Below are 14,082 nucleotides of genomic sequence, written 5' to 3'. Positions count from 1 at the left end.
TCGTCTAGCTCGCTGCGCAGAAGCTTCCTAATACCGCCCGCTTTAGCAATGACTTCCCCCCGCACCACTACCTTCAGGGCGTCCCATAGCGTGCTGACGTGTTCTAAACTCCCAGTGTTTTTGGTTATGAAATTGTCTATGGACTTGTGTAGCTCTTCCTTAAACGCCTGGTCCTCCAAGGCCTCCGCAGGCATCCTCCACATGGGGATGGGTGGTCTCGGGCCGGTGTGATTCCATTCGATTAATAATGGCTAATGATCTGAAATAGTTCTTCCTAGATATTGCGCACTCCCTATCTGAGGTAAGTGTTCCCTGCCCACAAAGAGGTAATTTAGCCGGGTATGGAGGGCATGTGGAGACGAGTAAAACGAGTAACCTCTCACCTGGATGCAGCTCCCGCCAGACGTCTGCCAGGTCCAATTTATTGGTCGTGGTTTTCAGGGATGTGGTAGTCGTTGAAGGGCCCTTCATTGTGGGGCTGGACCTGTCTAGCATTGGATCATGGACACAGTTAAAGTCCCCTCCCCATAAAAAGAAGGCATTTCTGTACTGTAGCATTTTGGAGCTCAGATCTTTCAGGTGCAGTGGGATATTGTTATTGGGGAAGTATGAGTTCACTATACACACTTCCCTTTGTTCAAGTGTCCCCCAAAGTACCACATATCTGCCTTCAGGGTCCTTATCCATCTTAGTGAGTTGAAAAGGTACGTGGGGTTCATCCAGGTTGCGACTCTGGAATAGGAGGCCCCAAAACCCTGTTCCACCCAGTGTTCGTTGAGCTTCGCCTCCAACTCGGCAGAGCAATGTGTCTCTTGTAGTAGAGCAATGTCCACCTTCCTCCGCTGCAGGTAGGACTTGATTCTATTTCTGCGAAGATATGTGCCCAGGCCCTGCACATTCCACGTCATTATCTTAATTTGTACAACCATGGTGGTCTCTTGGGGGGGGGGGGGGTCTGGGAGCAATCCCGCTCCTGCAAGGGCTGTATGCTGATGCGGCTGCGTCCCCATCTCTTCCCGTTTGTAGTAGGCTTAGGTCCCATAGCTTCAGTGTTTCCGTCCTCCCGTCCCTTGTCGTAGATTTAACCATCCGAGACTTACCAACCTTCGCATCCTCCAACGTGGAGGATGCATTAACCGAAAAACAAAACAATGAACTGCCCCCAGCAGTCGTTTTGAACTTGCGACGCTCAGGGGCTCCCGAGCCTCGGGGGCCTTGCCAGGCCTTTCGGTACAGGTGGTGTGTAGGCATTTGGCCTGCACTGTTCTAGACGTGGTGGGTCGTTGACGGTCTCGCGCTTGGGCCTTCGTGCTCCTGCCCAATCGAGACATCAACTTATTGCAGCGTTAAGTGGTGTTCCGCTGACTTTATCTCCAGCTTGTTGGTGCGGTCTCTTCCATGAGTAGATTCAGTCATTCCTTAGTCATATGGACCCCTTCTCAGGTTCTTCGGTGTCGTCGGCCAGGTTATTATGCTCAAGCCACATATTAGCGGCAGCTGGGGTTTCTAGGAAGACTGCCTTCCCTTTGTATAGTATCTTAAGTCTCGCCAGATACAACATATATTTCAGGTTGAGTTTCCGTAACCTGGCCTTTATAGGTATGAAGTAATTCCGCGATCGTTGCACCGTGGGGGTGTAGTCTGGGTATATAACTATTACGGAGTCATTCCTTTTTATCACCCCTCCCTCTCTTGAGAACCGCACTATCACTTCCTTGTCACGGAAATTCAGAATTTTTGCAATTATCGGGCGTGGGTATGAGCCCGGCGGCGGTCTTTTCTGGAGGGATCTGTGGGCCCGCTCCACTCAGAACCCCTGGGTAAGTGAGCCTGCTCCAATTTCTTGAAGCAGCAGCGTTTCGATGAATTCGGTGGGGTTTGGGCCTTCCATGTCCTCCGGGACCCCGAGGATACGGACATTGCTGCGGCGGGCCCGTCCCTCTGCGTCCTCTGAGCGGGATTCTAGTCTTGCCACTGTCAGTTCCAGTTCTTGGACTTTCGCCTTTAGCTCCCGTGTGTCTTCGCCGGTTTCTTGCAGGGACGTTTCAGTTCAAGTTACCCTTTCCGTCAGGTTGCGGGCATCTTGTCTCATCAGTTGTATATCTGACCTGATTTCTCCGATCATGCCTTCCATAGATGTGCGTAACGCTGCAATTGCCTGCAAAATTTGAGCGTCTCGGGGGTCCAACGCCGAGGGTGGCGGGTCCGCCGCAGGGATTGCGTCCTGCGGTAGTTGCTGCCTCGGGAATGCAGTTGTGAAAGCGTCCATCGTGGCGGCCTTTGATCTGTTCTTAGGAGGTGACATGGCCCTGTTGGAGAGTTCCAGATGGACAGGGCGGGCTGCAGGCCTTAGCTCTGTAATCCTAATCCCAGTTCCGCTGTCTGCCCTCCAGGTGCGAGGTAAAGGCCCAGTTGTATGTGTTAGGGAACCATGTGCTGTGTCGAGCCATTCGGGACTGCTCGTTTACCTGCCCGCAGGGTATGCGGCGCCCGTCTCCGCTCCTCAGCCGTCAGCAATCCTGGCGCCCCAGTCGACTGACTCAGCTCACCTCAATCGTCTTCGCCTTGCAGCGCCGAAGGGGTAGGTTTTTTCTTCCATCCATCTCGTCTTCCCTCCAGCTCCTCGGCAGGCTTCCAGGCTTCCCTCGATGTTGTCTGCCGGCGGGGGTCGCTCTCCCCTCTAGACGTGGGGTCTCAGCCCAGGACTCCGCGGTTCTGCCGTGCGTCTCGATCCGGAGGGCAAACGTTCACAATCTCATCTGCTTCCGCCCAGTCCGGCCCTCACAGTCCTCCGCCAGCCTCTGCGCTGGGAGCCGCCATCTTGGGTGCCATAGGGGAGCTTTTTCAAACGCTCCGTTATCCTCTTTGCCAGCTCCGATTTCCACTGGGATTTCAGCCGCGTGGAGCAAGAAGTTTCCGCTACGTGCCTCTTAGTTTTTTATAGCTGCTATTTCGATTCTGCCGCCGTAGTGTCGGCAGCTTCAGGATCTTGGGCAGGAGCACGGCGGATTCACGGCTTCACACCATGCGTGCAGACCACGCCCCCATCACTGGTCTATTGTAGTCAATCTGTGGTTTCAGCGGCATGACCTCATACTGTGGATAAGCTAGTAGTAGCTTTAGTTGAGAGCTTATCTGGAGTGCGTAGTGTGCTGATTTCAGCTATGCAGATGTGACTTTAGTTGGCTCAAATGTGGTGCAAAGTAAAAGGGGAGGTTGCGCTCAGTAGCGTAACGGTAAATTCCCAAAGAAAATACTCCCACCCCACCGCCCCCCATTAGCCAAAGTTTTCGGATGCATTACTTGACTAAATGTCATCTTTCCAGCCACTGAGTAGAATAGTGTAGTGGTTGCAGTGCTACCACACGTGGTCTACCATGGGGAATGTTGCATGCTTTTTGATCCCCATATGACTTCTGACTTGAAAGTTGTCACTAGGAAAATGGTGTGCCCTGACCTAGAAAACCGCATTGTCTCGCATCAAATTAAAAAATGAATGATTCTTGTTGAATCGCAAACTGTCTTGGGGTGCAGGTGGAGGTAATCTGTATTAAAGCAGCTGCCGTCGGTCCCCTTATGTGATGCCGAATACATGTGCACTGCCTCTGTGGGCATGCCTTCTCTCACTCAGTATCGAGGGGAGCGACCATCCTCTGGCGGCCCTGCCCCAAAATGTATTACTTTTGGTAGATGTGTTGCCTTGCTGCCATTTATTGTAATTTTTATGTACGGAAGTGAATCAGTATTATGCTGTTTCCCTATGGCTTGTCTCATGTGGACTGTTACAGTAGTTGATATTCAGAGCAAGCATATTAAATGTGCTGCTATAATGCGACCTGCTTTTCTCTGCCTTTCTCTTAGACTTGAACTGCCTGCTGGTAGAAACTACGCCCTGGGAACTCCCAGAACTGGCACGGTTTGTTAAAACCACCTACTCGGCAGCTCTGTGAATGTCGCCACTGCTTCATCTCTTCCTCAGTGATTATTCTATCATTAGTGCAGTGGTGGAAATGGGAACAAATTGGTGGGGAATTCCACAAGAGTGGGGCATAGTTTCGGGGGTGGTGCCCGAGGAGGCAGGGTTTTGGGGGGGCGGAGCTGGCAGTTGACCTCCAATCAAAGCAAATGTCCAAAATAATAGTCTAAACAGCGCTATTTCTTTCATGCTGCTTCTTTTCCAAAACTATATATAAATTCCACCTTAAACCACTTCCATGGCACTGGTGATGTGTTACTTCACTATGCGGATAATAGTTTTGACCAGTGTTGCTGAGTAAATCGTCTTTAAAATGCACAATTTTCATCCCATTTTATTAAAAAAACCTCCCCCTTGGGTACTATTCAAACAGGGTGATTTCTGTTCGACATAAGCAACATTTTTTTACTTGGACCACACCCCACATAGCTCCTGCAGCTCCCCTCTGAATGCAGTTGGGTGGCTGCATCGTGTGTGATAGGTTCAATGTTAATGGGGCTATTTATTTATTCATGCAATGTTTGTCGGATACCTGTATATTTATTTATGCAGATTTGTCGGATACAGGTATCCGACAAACATTGCATGAATAAAACCTGGTTGTGGCTGAGGACTAACTTCCTCTGGTGACCCCTTGCAAGGGGTAAGCAGAGGAAGTTTGCTTTTCATGCAGCTGTGACCTGTATCAAAGTCCTTCTGTGTACACGTAGGGGGCGGAGCCAGCTGAGCGCTCATGGCAGCAATGAGCTGCTCCGCCCCCCTACTCTGTGCCGTCACAGGTGCTTTTTTTCCCCTCAAAATTTGGGTTGTGCTGCAGCTGACTCAGGCCGGATCCTGAAATCCGACTACACGTATGGTGCCAGACCTCAGATCCGGAGAGAGCCGGCCCAATGATCAGCACTGATTGTGTGTTTAAACTCCCCCAAACATCAAAACATATTGCTGGTCCAGGGCTAGTTTAGTCTAGTACTGTTTCATTACACTTCAACAGCATTATTTTATTCAGTGAGCCACACACATACAGGATACCTTCAATTGTATGTTGAGGGGGTGGCTCCTTCGTACACCAAATATGAAGGAGCCCCAGGTGGTCACAGACCTAGTTGTGCAATCCCCACCAACTCCTCATTTCGCCTTCACCTGTCTTCTCACAGAACAGAATTCTGCTGAACCAGTTGTGCTTAAACCTTTGCAGGTTTCTTGATGTGACAAGGTAAAGCTCTTACCCCCTATTAGGTTAGAATTTTTTATTTTTATGCTAAATCTCCCTCCCCTTTGAGGCAGCCAGCATTATTTTGCTGGACTTGTGGATCATTTTTCTATGTTCCTGAGTGAGTGGGCCTTTTTTCTTTATTTATTTTTGTTTGTTCCCCAATCGCCCTTGCTTTTACTCTTTTATGGGTGTCTTTTTTTTTTTTTTACTCTTCATACTTTATTTTGGGAATTCTACTTTCCTATAATTTTTTTGGGCATCTACATTTTCCTGTTGCAGCACACAACACTGTGCAGTATTTCTGGGGTGCCCCATGTACTCCCCTTTTATTTTCTCTTGGGTTCCTTGTGTGAATTACTGTTTGTTGGGTAAGATTTTCATAGCAATGATGAATCTTCCTGTCCTGTGTCAATCCCAGAAATGTTTGCTTTCACTGGTGGTTTGTTTCCTTATAGCTCTGTGAGTGGGGGCATTTTTTCACACTCGCAGAATCTTTTACTCTTTTAATGGGTATCATTTTTTTTAGACTCTCCATAGTGTCTCTCAAGTTATCCTCTGACCACTTTTGACAATACGTACCTATTGTTGCTGGGTTGCCCCTTTTACCTTTCTCTGGCTAACCTAGTGAGACAGTTCCCAATGGTAGAAAGGATATTTGGATCCCTTTTACAATTTGGTGAGAGCAGCACCCCCACCTTATGGTGGAGTGCTGGGGAGATGCCGAGTATCCCCTTTCATTTTAAAAGTAACATTTGTTACAAGGACAAAATTACTTTCAATGGCTGATGGCAGTGAACTTGTTTTATAAATTCGGTGCACCTTTACCACGGGCTGTTTGCACAGCCCCGGTAAAGGCACCCATGGGTGCTAGTTTTCCCAAAATGGCCTGCCTTTTTTTTGCCATTTTAGTGTTGCTTGTCCTTTCTTGTTCCTTCCCCTGACCTCCGGGGCGGGACATTTCTTTGTGTGATTTTTATCTTCGCTGGGAATCCTGTGGATTCCCTGCCCAGCCTCCAGAGTGTCTAAAGGCAGGAAGCAAGGGAAGAGTTCAAAACTCCACAGCCCTTTGTTTTCCAGCCTGACTGCAAGAATCAAGTTCAAACTGGAAGGCTGGCTGTCCTGAGAAGACTGCCAACCCTCCTCCCGTGTATTTTAATGTGATTTTTGAACGGTGAGTTTCTTTTGGTTATGGAGTCTGACGAACTCCATAGGCATCATCTTTTACATTGTCACACAGCACCTTCAGTGCAGTGGCACAGGGAAGTCTTCCAGATTTCCCAAAGGTTTAAATACCTTCTCTGGGTTGACAACTGTTTCCCAGAGCAGTAAAGTGAAATTGACTTTACTTACATTTGTAACTATTCTAGACCCAGCACAAACTATCTTACAATGGGGTGCTGGAGAGGTTAATTAGTATCCCATTTGTCTAGCTTCTCATGTAAAATTTGTATGTTCCTTTCCTCAATGAATGGTTGATGGCAGTGATTTACTTTTAACTACCGTGGTGTGCATTTACCGCGCGCTGCATTTGCAACTGCAGTAAGCACCCAAAGTTGCCATTTTTTGGTCAAAATGGCACATGTTTTTGTTTTCGCCCTTTCTTTGTGGAAAGGTCCCTCTTGAGATTTACTCTGCGCACCAATTCAGGTTTGGTCCCTTTATTCGCTTTGCCTTTGGGATTCACGAGTGAAGCCTCTGGCTCCAGGGTCTCTGGTAGGGGCAGGAAGTGAGGGAGGAGCCTGACACTCCCTGTGCTTAATCTCCAAGGAGACCCAAATGCACTCTAGTGATTAGTCGGCTGAAGGACAGCCACCCTGCTGGGTGACTGACAGCTAGGCTGGAATGAATGGGAGAGAACTGTATAAAAGGCGAGGCTTTTGGCTTGGAAGGCAGTGTCGACCACTGGACGAACGAACCGAAGAAGAACTTGAAGAGGACGCCTGCTGCAACCCCTGGACCGTTGGTTTGCCCGGTGAAACCCCAGGCTGTGCTGAAACTCCAAATTCATATCTACAGAGAAGCCCATGCAAGGGCGACTTCTCCCCTTGATTTGGTGGGACCAATCAACTCCAAAGTAACCGACCTGGACATCCTCTCGGAACTGGTTGCATTTCCGGAGTTTCTGCTGGAAACCGAAACACCAGATTGTGTGCGTTGCTTTTAAGTTGGCCAAGAGATCCAGGAAGATCCTCCGGACTCCCAGGAAGCAGGACTAACCGAGTCTGTGCCCCTCGAAAGTGCGGGACCCCAGAAGCAAGGATAGTCCATCTCGACAGACAAACCGTGGTGTTGCTATTTGCGGTAGTCGCGTGTAGCTGAAACACTGACGTTGCACTTGTTTGAGAGGTTGCCGGTTGCGAGCGCTGACCGTCCCAGTGCAGGAGTCTTCAGAAGTCCTCCCTCTTGTCCTCACGACTGAGGCCCAGGATCGGTGAGATCTACAGAGCTGCACAGTAACAGTCATCTGCTGCACTTTTTTCTTCACGACACAGGTACTGTAAAGTCTGAGAGAACTTTCCTCTTACTGTAGATTTGCTTGCATCTTCTACTAATCACAAGCCTTAACAGCTTGTGGCTGTACATTGGTGGTTATTTTCTTCAAGAACTTCTAAAAACATTGTGCAAAGACTTTCCTTTCCTACCAGAAGTACTTCAGCTCATATAAGACTTTTGCCCATTGACTTTGGCTTAATCTGTATACTGAATGACTCTGCTTAGGGGATCCAAATGTATTTGCCTGCTTAAGAATATTTGTGGTTTCTTGTTTGTTCTAATAACCTTTTCCTTTGACCAAGTTCTAAAAGTATTCTAAATGCAACAGTAGAATATTAATGTGCCCAGCCACCCTAGCTATTCAAGTCACCCGAGGGTGTAGGTTGTGACTGTGGGACATCCCAAAAGGGTCTTTACTGATTTAGAAACTAAGAGTATATAGTTTCGGAGTGTATTTGTGTGTTGCTTTCATATTGCTTCCTTCTGAAGGCTTATTCTAACTGACTGATAAATTAATAATTGTTTTTTCAAGAAACCTTGTGTGTAAGTGTTTATTTGAATTTGTGTCACTGTGAATCTCTGTCTAACTCCCCTACAGCTCATATTGACCCCTCTTGAGATGGGCCTGGCGGCTCAACACATGTCCAACCTGTGTAGCACAGACTTGCACCAAAGGTTGGGTTCTTATTCCCAGGAGGTCAGGGTTGTTGTAGTGCACCCAAAGGGTACTGCATACAATTGTGCCAAACAGAGTATTTATCAGGAACTAAAGCACAACTTCGGCCATCTCTCACTGCACTTTACAGAAAGGGGCAGTCTGACTGTCTAATCGGGACAGCCAGCCGCCTACTGGGACTAGGTTCCTTTCAGGCAAGGTGGAAGACAAAGGGCTGAAGAGTTTTGGACTCACTTGCTTCCTGCCTTCTAAGACGCTCTGGAGCCTGGGCGGGGAATAAAAAGGATTCCCACCCAAGACAAAACTTCCACTGATGTCATTACCACTAGAATGGCGGGGGAAGACCTTGGAACGAACAATCACATGAAAAATTGCGAAAAAAGGAGGCCACCATTTTAGTAAAATGGTGGCCCTTCTGTGCATTACCGAAGCTGATTTAACAGCCTGCGTATAATAAGCCTAAAATGTCATAGAAGTAGTTGCATTGCCACCAGCCATTCAAGTAAACTTGCAATTGTAACAAGTCTTACAGGCATGTAAGAAAGGGGATACATTGTATCCCACCAGCACTCCACAGAAGGTGGGTTGTGCTTGATCAATTATACAAAATGTGAAGGGGGATGAAAATACCTTTTTAATACTTGTGGGGGGGGGGGAGTAGTTGAGTAGTTCACCCAAGTACATGAAAGAGAAATTCACGGGGGAGCCCAAAGGGGCAACTCAGCCTAAGCCCGAAAGTTGTAGGAAACTAACTTCAACCATACACTATGGGGAAAGATAAAGTCATCCATAAAAAATGAGTGAAATACTAGGTGAGAGTGTAAAAAGATTCACCTTCACCTTGGGACAAGGTACAATAGTTAAAAGTCCAAGCAAATAGTTATGTGGTTGACACAGGTACGATTTTTATATCGATGATGCATCTTCCTGATCCAACACCTTTGAATTGTGTTCCACTATTCTAAAATTAATATGGATGCAACTCATTCCTGAAAGAGGAATGTTGCATTTGTTGCGAGGTACTTACTTGTAACATTGTTGGTATAACTATATTATTCTTGAAACTGAATAAGCAACATAGTTTACTACCAATAAGTTCTCCTTACCTTGAATTACATACTGTCATTCTGAAAGTCTACAAATGTGCCCCCACCCCATCCAGCCTGTTAGCTAAGTGTTTTGGTTTTGGACTCTACAAGACTCATCCCTTGGTTTTAGGGTCCCAACTTCTAACATAGGCCTGTATTACCCAAGGTTGCTAGTGGCAGAGCAAGCCAGTCTTATCTTAGGAGGAATTTGCGCTGTAAATCAGCACAAAGAAATCTGAACGTACGCAGATCCAAAGAAACACTTGGACACTTGTAGTTATATCAAAAATACTGATTTATTTATATATACACAAGGCAGTTATAAACTAAAGGAATATTGTATCTTATAACAACATCGAATGTACATTTTAGAATAATAAGGAAAAATAAAGCAGGTGAGTAAATTGATATGTAATTTCCTATGGACACAGTGACTTCAGTCAGGTAAGTAAAAGCACTTATTTAAATTAACTCTGCATTATTAGGTTATAAGTAGGTTCCAAGAATGTAAAGGGCAACAATCACAGGTAAACAATACTGTAAGCAACTCTTCTAAGGTTTAGGCAGTCTTTTCCCTAACAAAGATTCCTCCAGTTCAGGTTTTGGAGGGAAATGAGCAATGCCCAAGCCAAGAGGAGTAGAAGATTTACTTTAAGGGAACCAGCAATGCCAAAGTCGAGAGGAAAGCAACAGTTCTGATGAAAATGTTCTTAGCACAGGTATGTAACAAGTTAGTTGGCGTTTGTAAAAAGATAAGAAGTCAGGAGTTTAGGAGAAGCCTTCCTTGAAGGACACAGGCAGCTGGGCCTGGGCGACTGAAAATGGGCTAACACCCAAACAGTGCTCCAAAGGCAAAGGAGCAACACAAATGGCTGCATGTAAATTTAGCAAGAGCCCCACAGTACCTTGAGAGTGAAGATAATGATGCAGCTGGATGCCTTATGGATGCACGGCTGCAAACCCGGTCTCTTAGTTCTTGGCCGGGGGGGGCCCTGGATGGGCTCCTGCAGCAGTAGCTGAGAGTGACTCTCCAGCAAAGAATTCCTCTTAACTGCTGCGTCAGTTCGTGGTTTTGGCACCTTTTTCTCTGCAACTGGAGCGAACGTTCAATGCCAGTTGGAATTTTCTGCTTTTCTCGGGCCTGCACTCTGGTGAGGGGGACTCTGAGGAGAGGATTCCTGCTTCTGGAGGTCCACACGGATGCCACCGACATTCCTGCGAGATTCGTCAAATGAGTGGAACTGTCATTTTACTGTGCTCATTACTGCCTCAAGCCCACTATTATAGAAGTAGTCACCTGAAAGTGTTGCTAATATTTTCTATTTGTGTTGGTTAATCTGAAATAGTATGTACTTACCTTGCGCATATAAAATGTATATTTTACTATAACTTTCAGTGTGTAAGTGTTTATTTGGATTAATGTATTTACTGGGTTCATTTTTACTTACCTACAGCTCACATCCTCATAAGAGAAGCCTGGGTGCTCTGCCATTCTACTAAACCTTTGGGTAGTACAGACGTATACTAAGACTTGGGATTTGTATATACCAAGGATAGTTTTCTAGAAGTCTCACATGCTGGTAGACTTCAGGAAAAATCCCCTAACAAATGTTCATCTTATAATTTTCAAATGATCTACTTTTACATAGCCTTATAGTTTATCTATGCTTAACGTCACTCTTACCGTCCCACCCAGCCCCCTCTTAGTTCGCCACATGCACCTAGGACATCATTGTTTATTAATCGGCCCATTTCCCCCATCCACCCCAAGCCTACTTCTGCAGGAGTCTGTCCTGATACATTCTGGTTTCACCATCACTGTCTTGTGGGCAATGCTGGATTTTAATTTGTATGGACTTCATTGATTCACAGTGCGTTACACTTTCTCAACTCTCATGCTGGACTTCCTTTGCAACTTGTACTCATGGTGGCCCTGAATCATGCTGTTCCCATCTTCATCTTGCATCCTGGCTTGCAACATTGTGTTACTACTGACTTCTGCAATTGTATTAGCTCTCCCCTCTTGGTTCTCCACTCTTTTTGATGCTTACTGTGTTCTCTCCTCCATTCTGTTCTCCCTTTTCCTACCTCCTCCCCTTACTTTCTTCTTACTTGCCACATGGCAATTATGGCTACCCATTGCTAGGGGAGTGCACATTTTTAGGCCTGTTAATACAATGCACATGTGCCACTGCACGTCTTTATTCCTTCCCAATTTGTCTACATCATTGTCTTTATGTTGAGATGGGTTGTCAAATGTAAGTGCCTTTGACAACTTGAAAGCATCCATTAGTGTTGTCTAGACATGTATGGCATTTCCAGGTTTAGGTGTTGTCAGTGTCAGGTTTTACAGACGGAACCCATCTTTGAAACCTTGTGAAGTTTTACCAGTGTATAACAAGTCTTCTTTACTTGGTGTTTCAGAAGACGACATGCCATTCACAGCAGTGATTCCACATCCTCGTCGTCCTCTTCTTCGGATGAAGAACACTTTGAGCGACGCAGAAATCGAAGCCGTAACAAGTCACTAAGCAGGTAAGCACCTAGTCTGGCAATTACAGTAATCCAAATGGTTGGTTGCTTAGTTTGCATACGTTAGCAACACGGACGCTAAATTTGAGGATTGTGGGAAACTAGAATGTACTGGTTGATGCATGTACATAATTGGTTTAACTTTTTCCAAATAGGTGTCTTCCTCTCAACCTACGGAAGGAAGACTTGAAGGGAATTCACAAAGATCGAATGAAAATTGGTGCTAGTCTGGCTGATGTTGACCCTATGCAAATCGATTCTTCGGTAGGTGACTAGTTTCCTTTGTTTCCTCAGTTGTTAACTTGTTAGAATTTCCATGTAAATGAAACATTGAGTGGGGGCAGCTGTTGTAGTTGCAAACTAGTCTCCACATGCTTGTTCTATCCCTTGGAGCAGTGGTTTCTAAACCTAGTGGTTGGTCCGGATTAGTCATTTACTTCTAAAGTAAAAGGATATAGACCAGTGTAACTGTCACACAAACCGCATCCTGTATGTCTCTGTATTCCTTCATGTGTCTACGCCCTCAGATTTTTGCCATTTGTTAGTCTCATGGGAATAAGTGCCGTAGCACTTTTTCAGCTTAAAAATGTACTTTTCCTATTACTGATTGTCGACTCCACGTTCAAACACAATACCTTGCAGCATCTGCATATCAAGCTCACACCGACTGGTAAAACTTCAACCCATCTGGTAACTAGTCTTGTGTGTACATTGGGGAGAGTGATTGTGGTGGTGGGGGGGGGGGTAAGGTGTTTAATGCTAGTCAGACATTGTGAATGCCTTTCGAGCCCAACACACCTACATTCCCATGCAACCTTTGTTCCACTTTACCATATTTAGAACTCCATTTAAGTTCTATCCCAAGTGCAAAACCATGTTCCCATGGAAGGACACACACACTAGGGTATGTAACAATTGCCTTCCAAGGGATCATGCTGAGGACAAATGCATAACAAAGGAGGTGATGGCTGGAAGGTTTGGAATTAATCCTAGCCTCTGGCATTGCTCTGGGCAACCCTCAAGACCATCATTCTTCCCCTGCAAAGCCATTACAAAAGTGGAAACACCATATGCAAATCGGCTTGGCCCCACCTCAAAAGGGGCGTTCCAGCCTGAACTGCTTGGTCACATTTCTTCTGCACGAGACCACAAGCATCCCCAAACATGTTTCAGCCTTTTTGGGCCTCATCAGTGAGGAGTAGCTTTTGTAATTGCTTGGCAGGCGAAGGATGATGGTCTGAGGGTTGTCCAAAGCCAGTGGTTAAGATTAATTTGAAACCTTCAGCCATCACCCATTTTGTTTTTGTGAGGACAGTTGCATGCAAGCGAAACGCCAAAGGAGCGTAGAGTGAAGCGCTAGATGGCCTATGCATTGCAAGCAGAATTGGAGCAGGAAAAGTCCCCCACCTCCGAAGAGGGCAGGGGCACAGGGGGTGGTGAGAGCCCTTGGAGTGGCTCCGAAGAGCCAGTGTTGGGAAGATTTTCTTTTGCAGATCTTACTCTGTCCACTATTGCTGGACCCACTGGGATTTATTTTCATTGACACTGAAGGCGAGCGAGTTCCTTTTACCGCCTTCACCTCATTCAATTACTTTTTGTTCTGGGGAAACTGGACCCTTTTCCTAAGAATCCACTGCCCTCTCACCTTTTTGTTTTGGCTTTCATGCTTGTCCTGTCCTTTGTTGGCCGTCCTTCCTTGTGTGGGTGTGGAGGGACCCCTCTTTTTATGCACCATGGCTGGCTTCTTGCAAGATGACTACAAATGCCTTATTTTGTGTGTGCTAGCAGGAAATGGGGAGAGGGCAGGTCTACCCAATCCATACTCCTCCAGGGGTTCTGGCTTTGCAGGTCAGATTCTCGGAGGCTAGCTGTCCACTATTGGACAGCCACCTCCAAGGTTGAATGCTGCAAGTGCCCTATTGGAGAGCTGGGCGTCATACCTAGACTCTGGAGAGCGACACCCAGGAACCAATTTGACCACTGAAAGTGGAGATCTGAAGATGATTGAGGAACCCCAGAGGACATCTGTAAGAACAATCATTCGTTCAGCCAATACACCACATCACAAACCTCTACCTAATCGACAGGGGTCTCACTAGGTAGA

General features: G+C 46.4%; 1 protein-coding gene across 1 annotated transcript in view; it reads left to right on the top strand.

Annotated features, from left to right (window-relative positions):
• Positions 1 to 14,082, top strand: part of ATAD2 (ATPase family AAA domain containing 2) — a 750,324-nt gene that overhangs the window by 214,008 nt on the left and 522,234 nt on the right. Inside the window, exons 9-10 of the mRNA XM_069621583.1 lie at positions 11,871 to 11,981; positions 12,134 to 12,242. Coding sequence (XP_069477684.1) covers positions 11,871 to 11,981; positions 12,134 to 12,242 — 220 coding nt within the window. The remainder of the gene's footprint in view (positions 1 to 11,870; positions 11,982 to 12,133; positions 12,243 to 14,082) is intronic.

This window comes from Ambystoma mexicanum, chromosome 5q (genome assembly GCF_040938575.1).
Source record: "Ambystoma mexicanum isolate Mex_15411 chromosome 5q, UKY_AmexF1_1, whole genome shotgun sequence".
Taxonomy (NCBI): domain Eukaryota; kingdom Metazoa; phylum Chordata; class Amphibia; order Caudata; family Ambystomatidae; genus Ambystoma; species Ambystoma mexicanum.
Note: the sequence above shows the minus strand (reverse complement) of the source record. Positions and strands in the feature narration are given on the sequence as shown.